Here is a 13411-nt window from a genome sequence, read left to right on the forward strand (position 1 = left end):
GCAGGCTCCTACCCTGGGGGTTTTTAAGAGGAGGTTGGATGAACATCTTGCTGGGGTTGTTTGACCCCAGTATTATTTCCTGCCATGGCAGGGGGTCGGACTAGATGATCTACTCAGGTCCCTTCTGACCCTAGAAACTATGAAACAATGGCAGTGGCAGCTCCCCCAGCAGGGACCAGTAAGTGTTCTTCAGCTTGGAAATGTCCAGGACATTTCCTGGCATCAGAAAGGAGCTGAGACTTCATAACTAGTTGGCTCAAGCTCTGGTGGCCAGGACTCTTCCCCAGCACAGGCTGGCAGTGCCCAAGGCTGCCACTTCCCTGAAGAGAAGAGGGGGAGGTCCATCCTTCCCACCCCAGGGACAGTCCCAACACTTGCTGGGCTGTGGTGCCCTGCAGAAATGTGACCGTTGCATTGTCTCCAAGACCCTCCTTGTATGGGGAGAGAGGCAGAGCTACATACCTGGTCAGCGTGCTTTTGATGTCCTAAAGGGGGAGAAAAAGATGGAAGAGTGAGCTCAGTGCCATGCACCCCAGGGACCACTGCCAGAGGGGGCATGCTTCTTCCTCAGACTCTGAGTGTTGCACACAGAAGGATCTGGGAGAAGCTCAGCCCCTTCACAAGTCCCAATTTAGTGGCACCCCCCACCCAAGGGGCGTAATAGGGCAGCTACACACCCTGGGCAGTGGAAGTGCACAGGGCAGCAGCAGCTGGGGCAGATATTCTGCATCTCCCATCGCTGCCACCAGCATCTGCCTGTTCTTGCCATCACCCTTCTTGCCCCTCCTCAGTTACGCTACTGGTCCCGGCAGACCCAAGATTTAGGTCTTTCCCTCCTTTACGCTTGGACTGGAGGCATTTGATGTGCCTCACTTGCAGGAGGTCACTTGCTGGCTGCTGGCACTTCCCCTCCAGTTCCCTGATCAAGCTGTCGAGACGGGAAGTCTCCTCAGAGAGCTGCGTGACAGTCTCCTTCTGACTCTCCTCAATCCCCCTCTCCAGCTCTCCCAGCTCGGCCAGCAGGAGTTGTTCTTGTTCCACCAGAAATTGGCGCAGTTGCTCAAATTCAGCCACAATCTTCTGCTTCTCGGCTGCTGCCTTTTGCTGCCATGAACAGAGAGAAACCATGTCAGGGAGGGCAGCCCCTTTGGGGAGAGTCAGGGAATGGCTCATAAGGCCCCGTGGGCCTCATTGTCCGCACAGCCAGGACCCCGGACCTCCCACAGCCTGGAACAGAGTTGGGGGTTGCTCAGGTCTTGGGCCCTGCCTGGGATCTCTGCACTCTGTTCATTTTACAAAGCTTTTCTCTGCTTCCCTGAGGGCTAGGACCATATGGAGGGGAGAAGTCCATGGATCTCAGCAAAGAAAGCTTTCCTTGTATGATCAGGGATCCTGATTTTCTCTGTTTAAAAATCCCAAAATCTCTGATAGAAACCCCAAAAATCCACATTTTCCACAACTAAAGTGAAATGCCGCTATATATATAGGTGTCAATTGAGCACAATATTTTATTGATATATTTACAATTTTAAAGCCATTTGGAAGCCTACCAGTGCCTCAATCATTATAATAAAATAAATTCTAAATACCTATCTATTTTGGCATTGGATTTTGTTGGTTATTTTATCCTAGAAAATTGGAGCTCCCCTTGCCTGCTTTGCTCACCAGGATGCAGGTCCAGCTGCAGCTACGCCCCTGGCTTTTTTGCAGTGCTGAGCAGCCCTGGTATGCTGGTGCTCCTCGTTCCCAAGCCACAGACCACCCTGCCCCCCAGCACTGCCAGTAGCCCTCAGTCCTGACGCACAGCCCCCTGGCTCTGCTGGTGCCCCTCACTCTTGACCTGCAACCCCCTGTCCCCGGTGTTGTTCCTCACTCTGAACCTACAGCCCCCCATCCCTGCTGGTGCTCTTTACTCCTGACCTGCAGCCTGCACTCCTCTCAGCCCTGCTGGTGCCCCTCAGTCCTGACACACTGCTCTCCAGACCCCAGTCCCCCAGTGTGTGGGGAAGGAGGTTGTTGTGTGGGCAGGGTGGGGGGGGTGTGCGGCAGGGTGGAGGGGGTGTGGGGCAGAAGGGTGCCCAACCACAGGTGTCACCATAAGCATCAAAGGGCAAATGGGAGGCACATGCCCCCCCAGATTGGTGTGACCCACAGCAGGGCAAAGGGCTGCAACTTGGCCAGACTGGCATGAGCAGGAGCCACCTCCCTGGCCTACAAGACAGGGTTTAGCATGGGAAGGCAGAATGGGACAGTGAGATCCAGTGTCCCCGCCACCACATCCATGCTACTAACAGCATGAGGAATAACAGAGTGGGGGCAGGCCACACTGCCCTCCCCTCCTCCCACTGTGAGGGCCACAGCTTTACCTTGGAGGGGAGGTGGAGTGGGAAGCAGTGTGGGTAGCCTGAGAGGAGCAACAGTGGCAGCCAGGCCATGGCAGCGGGGTAGAGCCGTGGCCCGGTATGCGAGTGGCTGGGGCAGGAGGAGGTGAGGACAGCAGGCCCACTCCCCAGGTCTGTTACTCCTTGCAACAGCACAGCTGGTGCTGGGGCAGGGGCGGCAGCAGCAGTGAGTCTCGCTGCTCCGCTCCACCCTCCCACACGGGGTCCAGCCTGCTGGGCCATGAAAATGGCTCTTGCCCAAGCCGATCTAGCCAGCTGCAGTCCCGTGCCCCACTGTGAGCACAGAAATCTGGAAGGGCATGTGCACCCCCAGGCCCCGCCAACGCCTCGCGTCTGGTGCCCAGCCCCTCCTCAGGAGTGCATGCAACAGCGGGGAGCCAGCTCCCCTGCTAGCCCCTGCACCATCCTGCCAAGCCGCCCGTGGCTCCATGCCTGGCTGGGCCCCACGGTCTCACATTACTGTTGGTGTCACTGGGCATAACCCTAGGTAACTCAGAGGGATGGAAGACCACGAGTGTCGATGAAGCCCCTCTGGTCTAGCCCCAAGTGAGCCGGGCCCCCCCCCCCTTCCCTGAACCTTTGTAACCCTTTCCTGAACTTTTTGTAACCTCCTGTAATACTGGAAAAACAGGATGAGTAGCAGGCAAGCTGAAACTCCCTAAAACTGTTATCTGTGGAATGCAAGCCAACTAGTGGAAAATTACTGCTGGAAGTGGCCGGGGTATAAAAATACACTGTTGCAGGGCTAGGGGCGCAGGATTTGAGACCATACAGTCTCCCTGTGCCTTTTACTTGAGCTCAAATAAACTCTGTCTGCTTCTCCCCCCAGTGTGTTTATTGGCACGACGCACACCGGGCAACGAACCCAATTGTTGCCTCCCTCGGGCACCTTGTGCTGGCAACATTACTGCCCCGGCCCCAGGTGCCATGCACCACCACAGCGGGGCAGCACTCCCAGCCGCCAACCTGCCCCGCTCCCTCCCTCGTTCTGGAGACTCCATGAGAGCTGCAGCCGCCACCTCAATCTCCCCTTGCATCCCCCTCCCCGTGTTGCCTATGCCCCCCAATAGACTTACTTCCAGAGAGGTGCAGCAGCTGCTCCACCACATTGTCTGGCTGCCAAGTGCATGTGTGCCCATGCCCATGGTGCCCCCTGCCTCTGATCACCCTCCTCCTGCTCCCCCCAGCCCCAAGTAGCCCCTTGCAGGCTGGAACTCTGCCAGCCTGCAAGGAGAAACCCACCGGTTCCCCAGTTTTTCTCCTTTAAAGGAGAAAATCCACGTTTTTCTACTGCAAACGGGAAATCCAGATCCCTGCTTATCACTGACGAGTGGGTTTGCTACATGCCCCTGCATGCCCCTGCCACCGCACTGCAACACACACTCACAAAATGACACGGTCACTGTTTCACCAAACATGCAGAGCAGGCAACAACCAGGCCTTCCTCCCCCATGTCAGCCTGGCCCCAGCAGCACCCACCTGATATTCCTGGTGTTTCTGACTTTCACTCCCTTTCAGTTCCTCAAGTCTCTTCCTCTCTCCCCTTAGAAACTGAAGCTGAGTCTGAATTTGTTCCTGAGGGAAGGAAAAATCCATGGGTCAGGTTTCCTTTGTGTGGGAAGGTAGAGTCTTTCCCCCACACCATAGCTGAGAGGGCTGCCTGAGGGTGCACTGTGATGGCAAAGACAGGACCAGGAAACGTGCTCAGGCTGGACCAGTACAGTGCAGCCCTTTCCAGGAAGCAGCAGCACTGAATATAGTGTGTACTTGATACAGATGGAGCAGCCAGCCTCCAGCTTCCAGCTCCTGCCCAGCCGGAAGAGCAGATTGAAGAACTAGAGCAGGTCCTGGGGGTGTGCCACAAAGCAACACTATAACCAGCGGGGAAGTGCAAACTGTCAGTGAAATGCACTGACTGAACAGCAAACGCTACAGCCTGGAATCCACCGTGGTCGGCACTAGAGTGCCAGCCAGTCTTAGGCAGCTAAGCAGGACGAAGCCACAACTCTGGTCTCTGTGAACAGAAAAGAAGAGACTCAGAAGTGAGGAGCCAGTCCTGAAGTATTACAGCCCAGCCATACAGCTACAGCTACAGCTACTTTTGGATGCCTCAAAAAGAGCAGTATTAATGCAGAACCAGCACAGCACAGCACTTACTAGCCAGGCTTGGACAGAGACAGGAAAAGGAGGTGCTCAGCTACAAAAGGAGCTCCTAGTCATGCTCTCTGGACAGGAGCGGTTCCACCACTTCATCTCTGGACCCATCATTAGCCCCTGAAGTCATCCCTGAGAGCACCAGAGTGCCTCGTGTTATTGAGACTTCCGCACTGTGTGAGCATCAGCTCCTGGCCTGGGAAGTAAGTCACGGCCAGTGGCAGATGCAGTAAGCAGGGCCTGCCTTCCAGAGTATGCCACATGGGGCTCTGTAGCAGAGGAAATAGTCTATCAAAGCATGACAATACTTCCCTGTCCCCAAAGGAGTCTCCAGGCAGCTACCAGGGAGGGTTGTAACAAATTAAGGGAAACTGGTGCCTGACACCCCCTAGTTTCAAGCTACATCCCTTCACATACAACTGTGGGTCATTTTTGCTGCAGTGATATTGGAGAAGTTTCAGCTGTTCTGTGTGTCCAGAGCCAGGGGAGCAGCTTCCCTGCTTCATCTGGTTTGAAACAAGGATCTGATGACAAAGACATCTCCGTCCTTCTCGTCTCGGCCTAGTAAGATTGTTTGCACAGAGGCTTCCACCAAGCAGCCTTCCACGTGCAGGGATGCAGTTGCCACAGTGGCCCTGGGAGAGAGGGATCCAGGGCTAATTTTTTTTTTAATTTGTATCCGAGGCCAAATCAGCCCAAACTAATTCCAAATCCGAGAGCCCAGAACCGTAAGTGGCCCTACTACTGGCAAACATCCTCCACCTGCACCTGTGACTTCAGACATTTCCAAAACCTTTGGCGGGCATCCTACTTGCACACCCAAGCCTGGAGGCTCGGGGTTTGGATGCCCCTGAGTTTTGCTTGCCCTCAGCCATAAGGCCTTCAGAGCAAGCAAGGGAGGAGACCGCCATTTCCATAAACTGGGCTTAAAGCTGCTGCACCTCAGCGGGTACTGAATCATGCCAGAAGAGCAGTTCTCCTGCAAAATGGTTCAGGAAAACTGCCTTCTTGGACACAGATATAAGTTATTTCCCCTCCCATGTTAAGAAGTGGCTATGCTTGTCCTGAGCCTTCTAAAGGAAAGTGTAAGTCACACTCAGCTGCACAGCTGGACCAGGCCTATGCCCCGTACCTTGCACTGCTGGGCAGCCTCCTGGATGGGAGCCGTGGCGTGAGCTCGGTGTGCCCGGGACTCTCGGCAGATCAAGCACATCAGTATTTGGTCTGTCTCACAGAAGAGCTTCAGAGCCTCCCCATGCTCCTCACACATCATCTTCCCTTCGACTCCTGCAGCTGACTGCACGCTCAGGCCCTTGACTAGTTCTACAATATTCACAAGCAGCCTGTTTGGACAGAGGTTCCTCTGGAGAAAAGTCTGTCTGCACTGAGGGCAGGTGACATCTGTCTCCGACCTCTCCCAGCACTGGGTGATGCAGGCTCGGCAGAAATTGTGCCCACAGTCCACGACCATCACTGGATCCTTGAAGAACTCCAGGCAGATGGAGCAGGTGGCTTCATCCCGGAGAATTTCTACAGAGCTGGCAGTGGCCATAGCTGTGATGATCAGGAAGAGTTCAGGGCTAGTTTTGCTTCCCTGTGCTCAGAGCTGGGCTCACACTGGGGCGTTTCCTTCCTGGGAAATGACGCCGTTGTCTGCTGACCTGGCCAGGAGCCCAGGAGTAAAGATCCAGCCCTCGGATTACTAGGGAATCTGTTAACCCTTTGTGGAGAGGCAGCTGGGGACAACTCCAGTAAAAACAACAGGAAAACTATTTTAAGCCACTGCCCAGTAATTCAATGCCCCCAGCTTTTCTCAGTGCATCTGCTGTCAGCCAAGAGATTTTCATGGCAGTCAGGACTGTTATTTGGAGCTGTGAACTGCCTAAAAACTCAGCTTTACCTGAAAGTGTTCAGGTTTCCACAGGAATAGGGATGAGGAGGATATAAAAGAAAAAAAGAAAGAAAAATAATCAAGCACTCACCTCCATTGGATCTGATTTCTCATGTTTCATTTCAAAGCTCTTCAATGCCAAAGGCTTCTCCAGACCTGACACTGCACCTGGGGGAAGCCCTGGTGCCTCCCCCTTGAGAGGAATAATGAGATTCAGCTGGGGCAGGGCCAAGTGTCACCCCGTGCCGCCCTGCACAGGGATCAGGAGGATCTGAGCCTCCAGTTCTCACCAAGGCGACCCAGAAAGCAGGGATGACTGGTGCCTCCTGAGTCAAATCTGCAGTGCCCTGCGCTGCTGTGCATGGATGGGCCTTTCTTTTCCTCCCTAGTTGCTCACAGTACAAGACTGAACAACAGTGTGATGACAGCTGTTCCTTCACTCAGCATTTCCAACACCACAGACCCTTCTTGTGGGATCAGGACAGCCATATACAGTCAGGAAGAAACAGCCTCACAGTGATGGTCAGGGAGAGCAGCTTTACCTGGAACCCAGTTCTCAGCCTCACAACAGCTCCGGTTTGAGAGACCGTCTCCAAAGGATAATCTTTGGCTTCCATGTTGCTAAAACCCCAGTGTTCCCCGTTTTTCCTCCCAGACTTTGCCTCATTCCTTCTGGCCACTCTCTGGGCTCCTGCATCTGGTACTTTGCCCTAGTTGCTTGAGTTGCTATCAATGGGATTTCCACCTCCTCTGCATGGGTGGGTCTCTCTGTCCCTGCAACGGCACCTGCCCTGCCTGTGTCTCCCACTTCTCGCACCCAGCCCAACATCTCCAGTGCTTCCGCCTCAGCAGCAGACTGGTGCCTGCCCTAATTTCTGACCCAAGGACCTCTGGTGCCAAAGAGGATTGTGGGTAACAGACCTCACCCCCTCATGGTCCTGCATGGACCTGCCCCCAGTGCCCTCCTGGCTCTCCCACAGCCTCATTCACACCCCAGAGCATCCAAAGTCACAGCCCCTTTGAACTCAGGCCTGCTTGGCTCCCACAGACCACGGCCCCTGTCAGGTCTAGAGGCCCTGGGCAACCTCCTCCAGAGGAGAGGCAGCAGGAGGGCAGGAGAGAAGACACAGCTGTATTCCAACTCCACTGAGACACCCCCCACCCCCCCACCTCCCAACTCTGCTCTGGGTTCCTAGACCTCAGCACATGGTCCCCAGTAGCAGGGTGGCTGCGTTCTATGGGATGCTTTGCAAGGAGAGGGTTGTAAGCAGTCTTGTGGAGTGTGGGGTTCACCGGGTACCTGAGCCTGCAGGGGCTCCAGATCCGCACCTGAGACTGTGCCAAAGGGGCCCAAACCAGGCAGTCAGAGTCAAGTGTCTAATCCCAGATGATATCCGTGCTCATGGTCAGGCCAAAGGGCAATAGCCAGGGAGTCCAGATGCACAATGGAGTAGGCAGGGGCACGGTGCTGGGCTCAGGGGCTGAAGCAAGGCTGAGGCCTGGAGGGCCACTGAGCACATGGGAATATTCCCAAAGGGAAGCACTTGAGTCTGTGTCTCTGTGACAGTGACCAAGCCCTGGGACTGAGAGCAGGGCTGGGCCATAGAAGTAGAAAGCTTCCCAGCCCCAGATAATGAACTACTGGCAGCTCCTTATATAGTAGCTTGCTGAGGTGCCCTCAGCTCAGAGGAAGGAGGAGCCAGGAACTATTTAATCCTTGCACCTGAGGCAGGGAGGGAGTCTGGTGTAGGAAGAGCTGGAGGAGAGGGCTCAATGCTGGAAGCAGAGAAAAGTGGTGTGGGGGAATTGGAACCTGACCCTGGCTGTGCCAGGTGAAGGAGCTCTCAGGTGGGTGAGTTGGTGGCTGCCAGAAGTCCAGTGAACTGCAACCAGACTGTCAAGCCTGGGAAATGGTGCAGGACAGGGTACCCAGGACCATATTCTGGTTCTCTGGAGACAACCTCCCAAATTTATAAGAGCAACTAAAGGTGTGGCAGGAGAGGACAGGGTGGTAGCTGGAGTGAGACCAGAGTGATAGGAATGGGGTTAGAGTGGCCACAAAGAGGTGCTACTCCCACTGCTAGCAACAGATCCTGCTACAATCTGCCAAAGGGAGTCATGAATGTGTGGAGAGCACAGCACCTCTGAGATAGTGGGATCTACCAGTAACCTGCATTGGCAGTGACTTTGCTTGAAGACTTTAGCATCTTTTAGCTGGCCAGGGGATCCTGTTCATGTCCCACACACTTGTTGGGCTCTGGAACATCAATGTGCACACCTACACAAGGCTTTGCCACATGAACAACTGGTGCTTCCCGAGACTGGGGAGGCACCATGGCATCAAGTGGTGAGCAGAGACTGCCCGCAGCCACCACTGACAGTAGCGAGTGGGGATCACCCACAGTTGCCTCCACTGTGTCAGGAGTGAGATGGGCATGGGAGTGGGCAGCAACCTCCCACAGAAGCCAGCAGTGGCTTCAGCAGTGGCCAATCTCGGAGGAGGCACGTGCCCCACCCCGTGCCTTCCCTATGCATCACCTATGCTTTGCCATGACGGCAATCATTTTCTTTCATTACAATCTTTGGTGCAAATCTTTATGAAGTTGTAGCTCAGAAAAAAAATTCAGTTTCCTTCTCACTCTAGAGAGTGATCTCTTTCCTTTCCCTATGGCTGGTGTAGCAGGTGCAAATCCCCACTTATCTCCAGTGCCGAGGAAGACTACACAAAGGTGTAATGGATTTAAAGTACTGGGTGTAAAGTACTGAACATCAATAGGTATGAGAACTCTGTGGTCACAAACTTCTAACTGGGCAATACTTATACAGCTAAGAAGTCCCGGATGCCACTTCATGTAACCATTCCTAGGTTTAGATGTTTAAGTGAAATGAAGCTTTGAACATTGGACTTGATATGGAACCAGGAGTTGCCTATAGGCAAATTCAAGTTGATTTGCTTTCTACCATTCCTAATGTAAAGCCAGATAATATACTTTTACAGTAAAAGCTCTGTTATTCGGCATCCCCTGGGAATGGGGGATGCTGGATAACAAAATATGCCAGTTAATTGAGTGGCCCCTCCCACCGCTTCTCCCACTACTAGGGTGCCCCTTTGCCCCTCCCACTGCATCGCCGCCACACCCGTGGGCCCTGCGGACCCTGTGGGACAGGGAGGAGGGCCCCACACAGCCTGTTATGCCCCAGGGCCGTGGAGCTTGGAGAAACCAGAAGTGCCGCAGTGGGCACTTCCGGTTTCACTTTATCTTACAAGCCTGCATGCCAGTTAGTAGAGCATGCCGGCTTGTAAGATGCCGGTTAACAGAACTTTTACTGTACTTTTAAAAAGTCTTAAGCAGTAATTTAAGAGAGCTGCTATCAGCACCAAATGTTTCTTCTATATGTAAAATTATCTTTTTTTAAGTAACTGAACTTTCTTTTAATTCTGCCAGCCAAACAAGCATTGCATTTCTGCAATGTACAGTTCTTTATCTTGGACTCCCTTCTGTCACTTTCTTGTTCCCATCACAAAATTCCAGAGGAAAGCACAACTATGAAGATGTAAATCCCACACCCTTCCAAACAGGCTGGTAGTTGAGCACACAAGTTCTTTTCTGTATGCCCAAAAGTCAGTTACACATGACATGCTGATGAACGTTTTAAGAGTTTCAAACTTTTCAAGGTACTTGAAGATATTCAGAGAGTTTTTACTACCATGTGTTGATTTTTTTTCCCCACCAAGTATCTTTCTGCCTTGACTTGTACTTTTGTCCTGCCCTGTTCCCTCACCTCCCTGGTGTGCCCATTCACCCCTATTCCTGCTGCACTGGGAAAGATTTTGGGCTGTCCTGACTGTGAGGGAAGGCTGAGCTCTAACAGCTTAGTTAAGGGCACAGGCAGGCAGGACTCTTGAGGACATAAAACCATGATACTTCCCTCCAAACATCTTTCTTGTAGCTGTAAGACATAAACATCCACCTGGCCTAGCCTTGTCCTCAGTCTGCCCTGCCTGTGCTTTTTAACTTAGCTTGAGGGGAGCCCAAACCAACCCCAATCATCAACACACCCTGAAACATCCCCCTCCCTTAACACAGCATTGAGCAGGTTTTTGACATGAGACTGCCAGACTGCAGGCTTCATTCTACCTCAAGAATATTTCCTGCAGCAAGAAAACATAGAGCTTGGGTCTAGGAAGTGCTTGAGGGTTCCTCAAGCAAGGCTTTGGCTTTCTGTGGGGAGAGGTCTCCCTCCTAGAGCTGGATTTGGGGCTTCTGTAGGAAGCTGAAGTGCTGGTGTTCAGGAGCTGGAAAGATTAGGCTGTTTGGGTGTTGGCAGCAGCCAGGTCCCCAAGCCAAGTGAAGGTGAGAAGTAGCCAAGATCTAGATTGGCCAGGTAGATTCTTATGTCCTTCAATGCTAGAAAGGTTTTAGGCATAGTGCTGCCAGAGCATAGGCTTCATTCTGCTTTAATAATAGTTCCTGCAGCTGTGAAGCCCAGGGCAAGGGTCAAGGAGTGGTTTTGGGGTCTCTCAAGCTTGGCTTTGGCTTTGGGATGGGAGATTTCTCTGACTCGGGCCTGGTTTTGGGGCTTCTGCAGGAAGCTGAAGTGCTGGTATCCACCAGCTTGAAGTATAAGGCCATTTGTGTAGTGGAAACAGGCAGACCTATTTTTTTGCCAAGGAAACCTGGGCCAATACCCACAAAGAAACATCATAAGCCTCCCTTAGAAAGGAAGCCCACTAGATAGGCAACAAAAGAATGCTTAGGGCAAAGAAAGACAAAACAGGGACAGGAATGAGGGTCAAAGGTTTAAAATTAGTGTGCCAGGGGTGTGATACCGAGCAGAGCACACTGGACAGTGCCCATTGGTCCTCAGACAATAACCAGGGACCTAGTGGACACTGCCCAGAGATACTCTGCCAGGAGACGGGATCTCACAAGTGAAAGGAAAGTGGCCCTACAGTCCCCAGGAACCCTCCCAGTCATAGCCTCCTTCCTGGGAAGATCTACAGTGAGCTTGGCCAGGGCCAGGAGGAGGCTGACCAGGAAGTCCTTGGACTAATGGGGCCATGGATAGAGAGTGCATAAGTGAACAGGTGAGGGGAATAGAATAGCCAGAACCTCAGCAAGAGGTTCTGGAGTAGACAGTGCAGGGGCTGCAGCCTGGCACACTCCAGGTATTTGTGCGCCAGGGTCTCTCTCTGTTTATAAAAGGGGCAGGGGTGTCCATGAACTGGGCCAGATACATGCCCATGGTGATGGCTCCATGGAGAAGCTGCTAGCTGAGCTCCCCAGTGGCTCTCAGGATCAAGATGGAATACAGACTAGTCCACTTGGGACCATCGCCCCTGCTCTTGCCTAGGGTACTCCACCACTTGTTGTCAGGGCAGGACGTGAGGACGGGATAATGAACAGTGCAGAGCATAAGCATGTAGAGCTGGCGGCAGTGGGCAGATTGAAAGCAGACCAGTTTGGTATCCCCCAGCATGCTAAGATGATGGGGTGGGGGGCACCGTGGGGCCTGTCAAGGCAGGGGTTCCAAGATGAGCCCTGGAGGATATCAAAGGATAAGGACTGCCCTCGAACAGGACCTGGTCTATGTAGGCAAGGGCAGTGTCTATCAGGGAGGCCTTGACTCCCTGGAGTAGATGGTAAGGTACACACAGTGTGGGCAGCTCCATGCACCTGGCCAGTGCAGCAGGATCTGCCCACCCCTGCTTGGCATAGTCCAGGGGGTCTCCAATACAAGTGAGGTGGCCCACAACCACCCTCCAGTGCACCCAGGGGAACTCCATCACCGGCACCACCAGCTGCGGTGGGAACAAGCAAATCCTTAAGCCAAGTGAAAGTGAGATGTGTCCAACTCTCTCATTGACCAAGTGGATGGTTCTGTTCCACAGTGGTGGGAAAGTTTCTGGTGTGGGGTTGCCAGAGTGTAGTTAAATGCTGTTAAATACATAAAGAGCCAGAGGAAGAGGTACAGAAATGCTTCAATGAAAAGTAGATCTTAGGCACTATTTAATCTACTTAGAAAGGTGAAGAGAATTCATACCACATTTTCAGGTGGGTTTTGTGTTAACTAAGTGTTAAAAACTTTCTGCCCTGTTGGGGTGTAGCAGACTGGGTGGTAAAGAGCTTGTAGAAGGCTGCATCCCCCAGAAGAAGTTGGCAGGCTTGCAGGGACTACAGGAGAGGTGGGAAAAATCTGGCCTAGCAGGCCATTCTATCCAGCCCGTGGGCCTCTCCAAAAAACCATTACTGCCAGCCAGCAGAAGGCATGGGCTTTCAGAGTTTCTGTGCCATTGGACTGGGTGGGCTCTGTGCTTCCACCTCCACAGGGCTCCCAGCACTCCATCTTGGAGCCCCACATGGAGGCAGCAAGCACAGTGGCGCACACTGGACACCTGGTGTGTGGGGAGAGGAGCTCCTGCATGAAGGAAGAGGGCTGGGAGGTGTGGGGTTTGTGAGTTGGTGTGGGCCTCCCTGCCATAGTGCACAGCCCCTGCTGGTGGTGACAGCAGCAGCAAGAGATGGCAGGTCCTCAGGGCACTCCTGGCCTGCAGCAGGCATAGCCCCCTGGCAGCACGCAGTTCTGGTTGAATTCTGGGAGCTGCACATGGCGGCATGGAACCCACCTGGCCCAGCTTGCTGGTGCACACCTTTAAACCAAACCAGGCTGACTCCATGTCAGCATGTGGCACTCCTGGCACTCCAGCAGGAGGAGCCACATGCCATTGGGCCAGGCCAGGCCAGGTCTGGGCCTTCATGTGGGGCTTCCAGCACTCCAGCAGGGAGCCACATGTTTGCCACCAGATGGTGCTTAACTCCCTGTGGCTCCTGGTCCAGCTGCCATTGGGCTGGGTGGGCTCTGTGCTGCCATGTGCAGATCATAGATTCATAGATGCTAGGGTCGGAAGGGACCTCAATAGATCATCGAGTCCGACCCCCTGCATAAGCAGGAAAGAGTGCTG

At 53.4% G+C, this 13411-nt stretch overlaps 1 protein-coding gene across 2 annotated transcripts in view; it reads right to left on the minus strand.

The window, feature by feature from the left end:
* Positions 1-6175, minus strand: part of LOC109320341 (zinc finger protein RFP-like) — a 9444-nt gene extending 3269 nt beyond the window's left edge. The window contains exons 1-4 of one of the 2 annotated variants that reach the window (XM_019550390.1): positions 5689-6175; positions 3882-3977; positions 874-1104; positions 355-485 (exon numbers count right to left, since the gene is read on the minus strand). In XM_019550390.1, the coding sequence (XP_019405935.1) occupies positions 355-485; positions 874-1104; positions 3882-3977; positions 5689-6108 (878 nt within the window). In that variant the 5' untranslated portion in view covers positions 6109-6175. The remainder of the gene's footprint in view (positions 1-354; positions 486-873; positions 1105-3881; positions 3978-5688) is intronic. The other variant, XM_019550391.1, reaches the window with a different exon arrangement.
* Positions 6176-13411: the final 7236 nt, after the last annotated feature.

Source organism: Crocodylus porosus, unplaced genomic scaffold (assembly GCF_001723895.1).
Source record: "Crocodylus porosus isolate Cpor-Errol unplaced genomic scaffold, CroPor_comp1, whole genome shotgun sequence".
In the NCBI taxonomy this organism is placed as follows: domain Eukaryota; kingdom Metazoa; phylum Chordata; order Crocodylia; family Crocodylidae; genus Crocodylus; species Crocodylus porosus.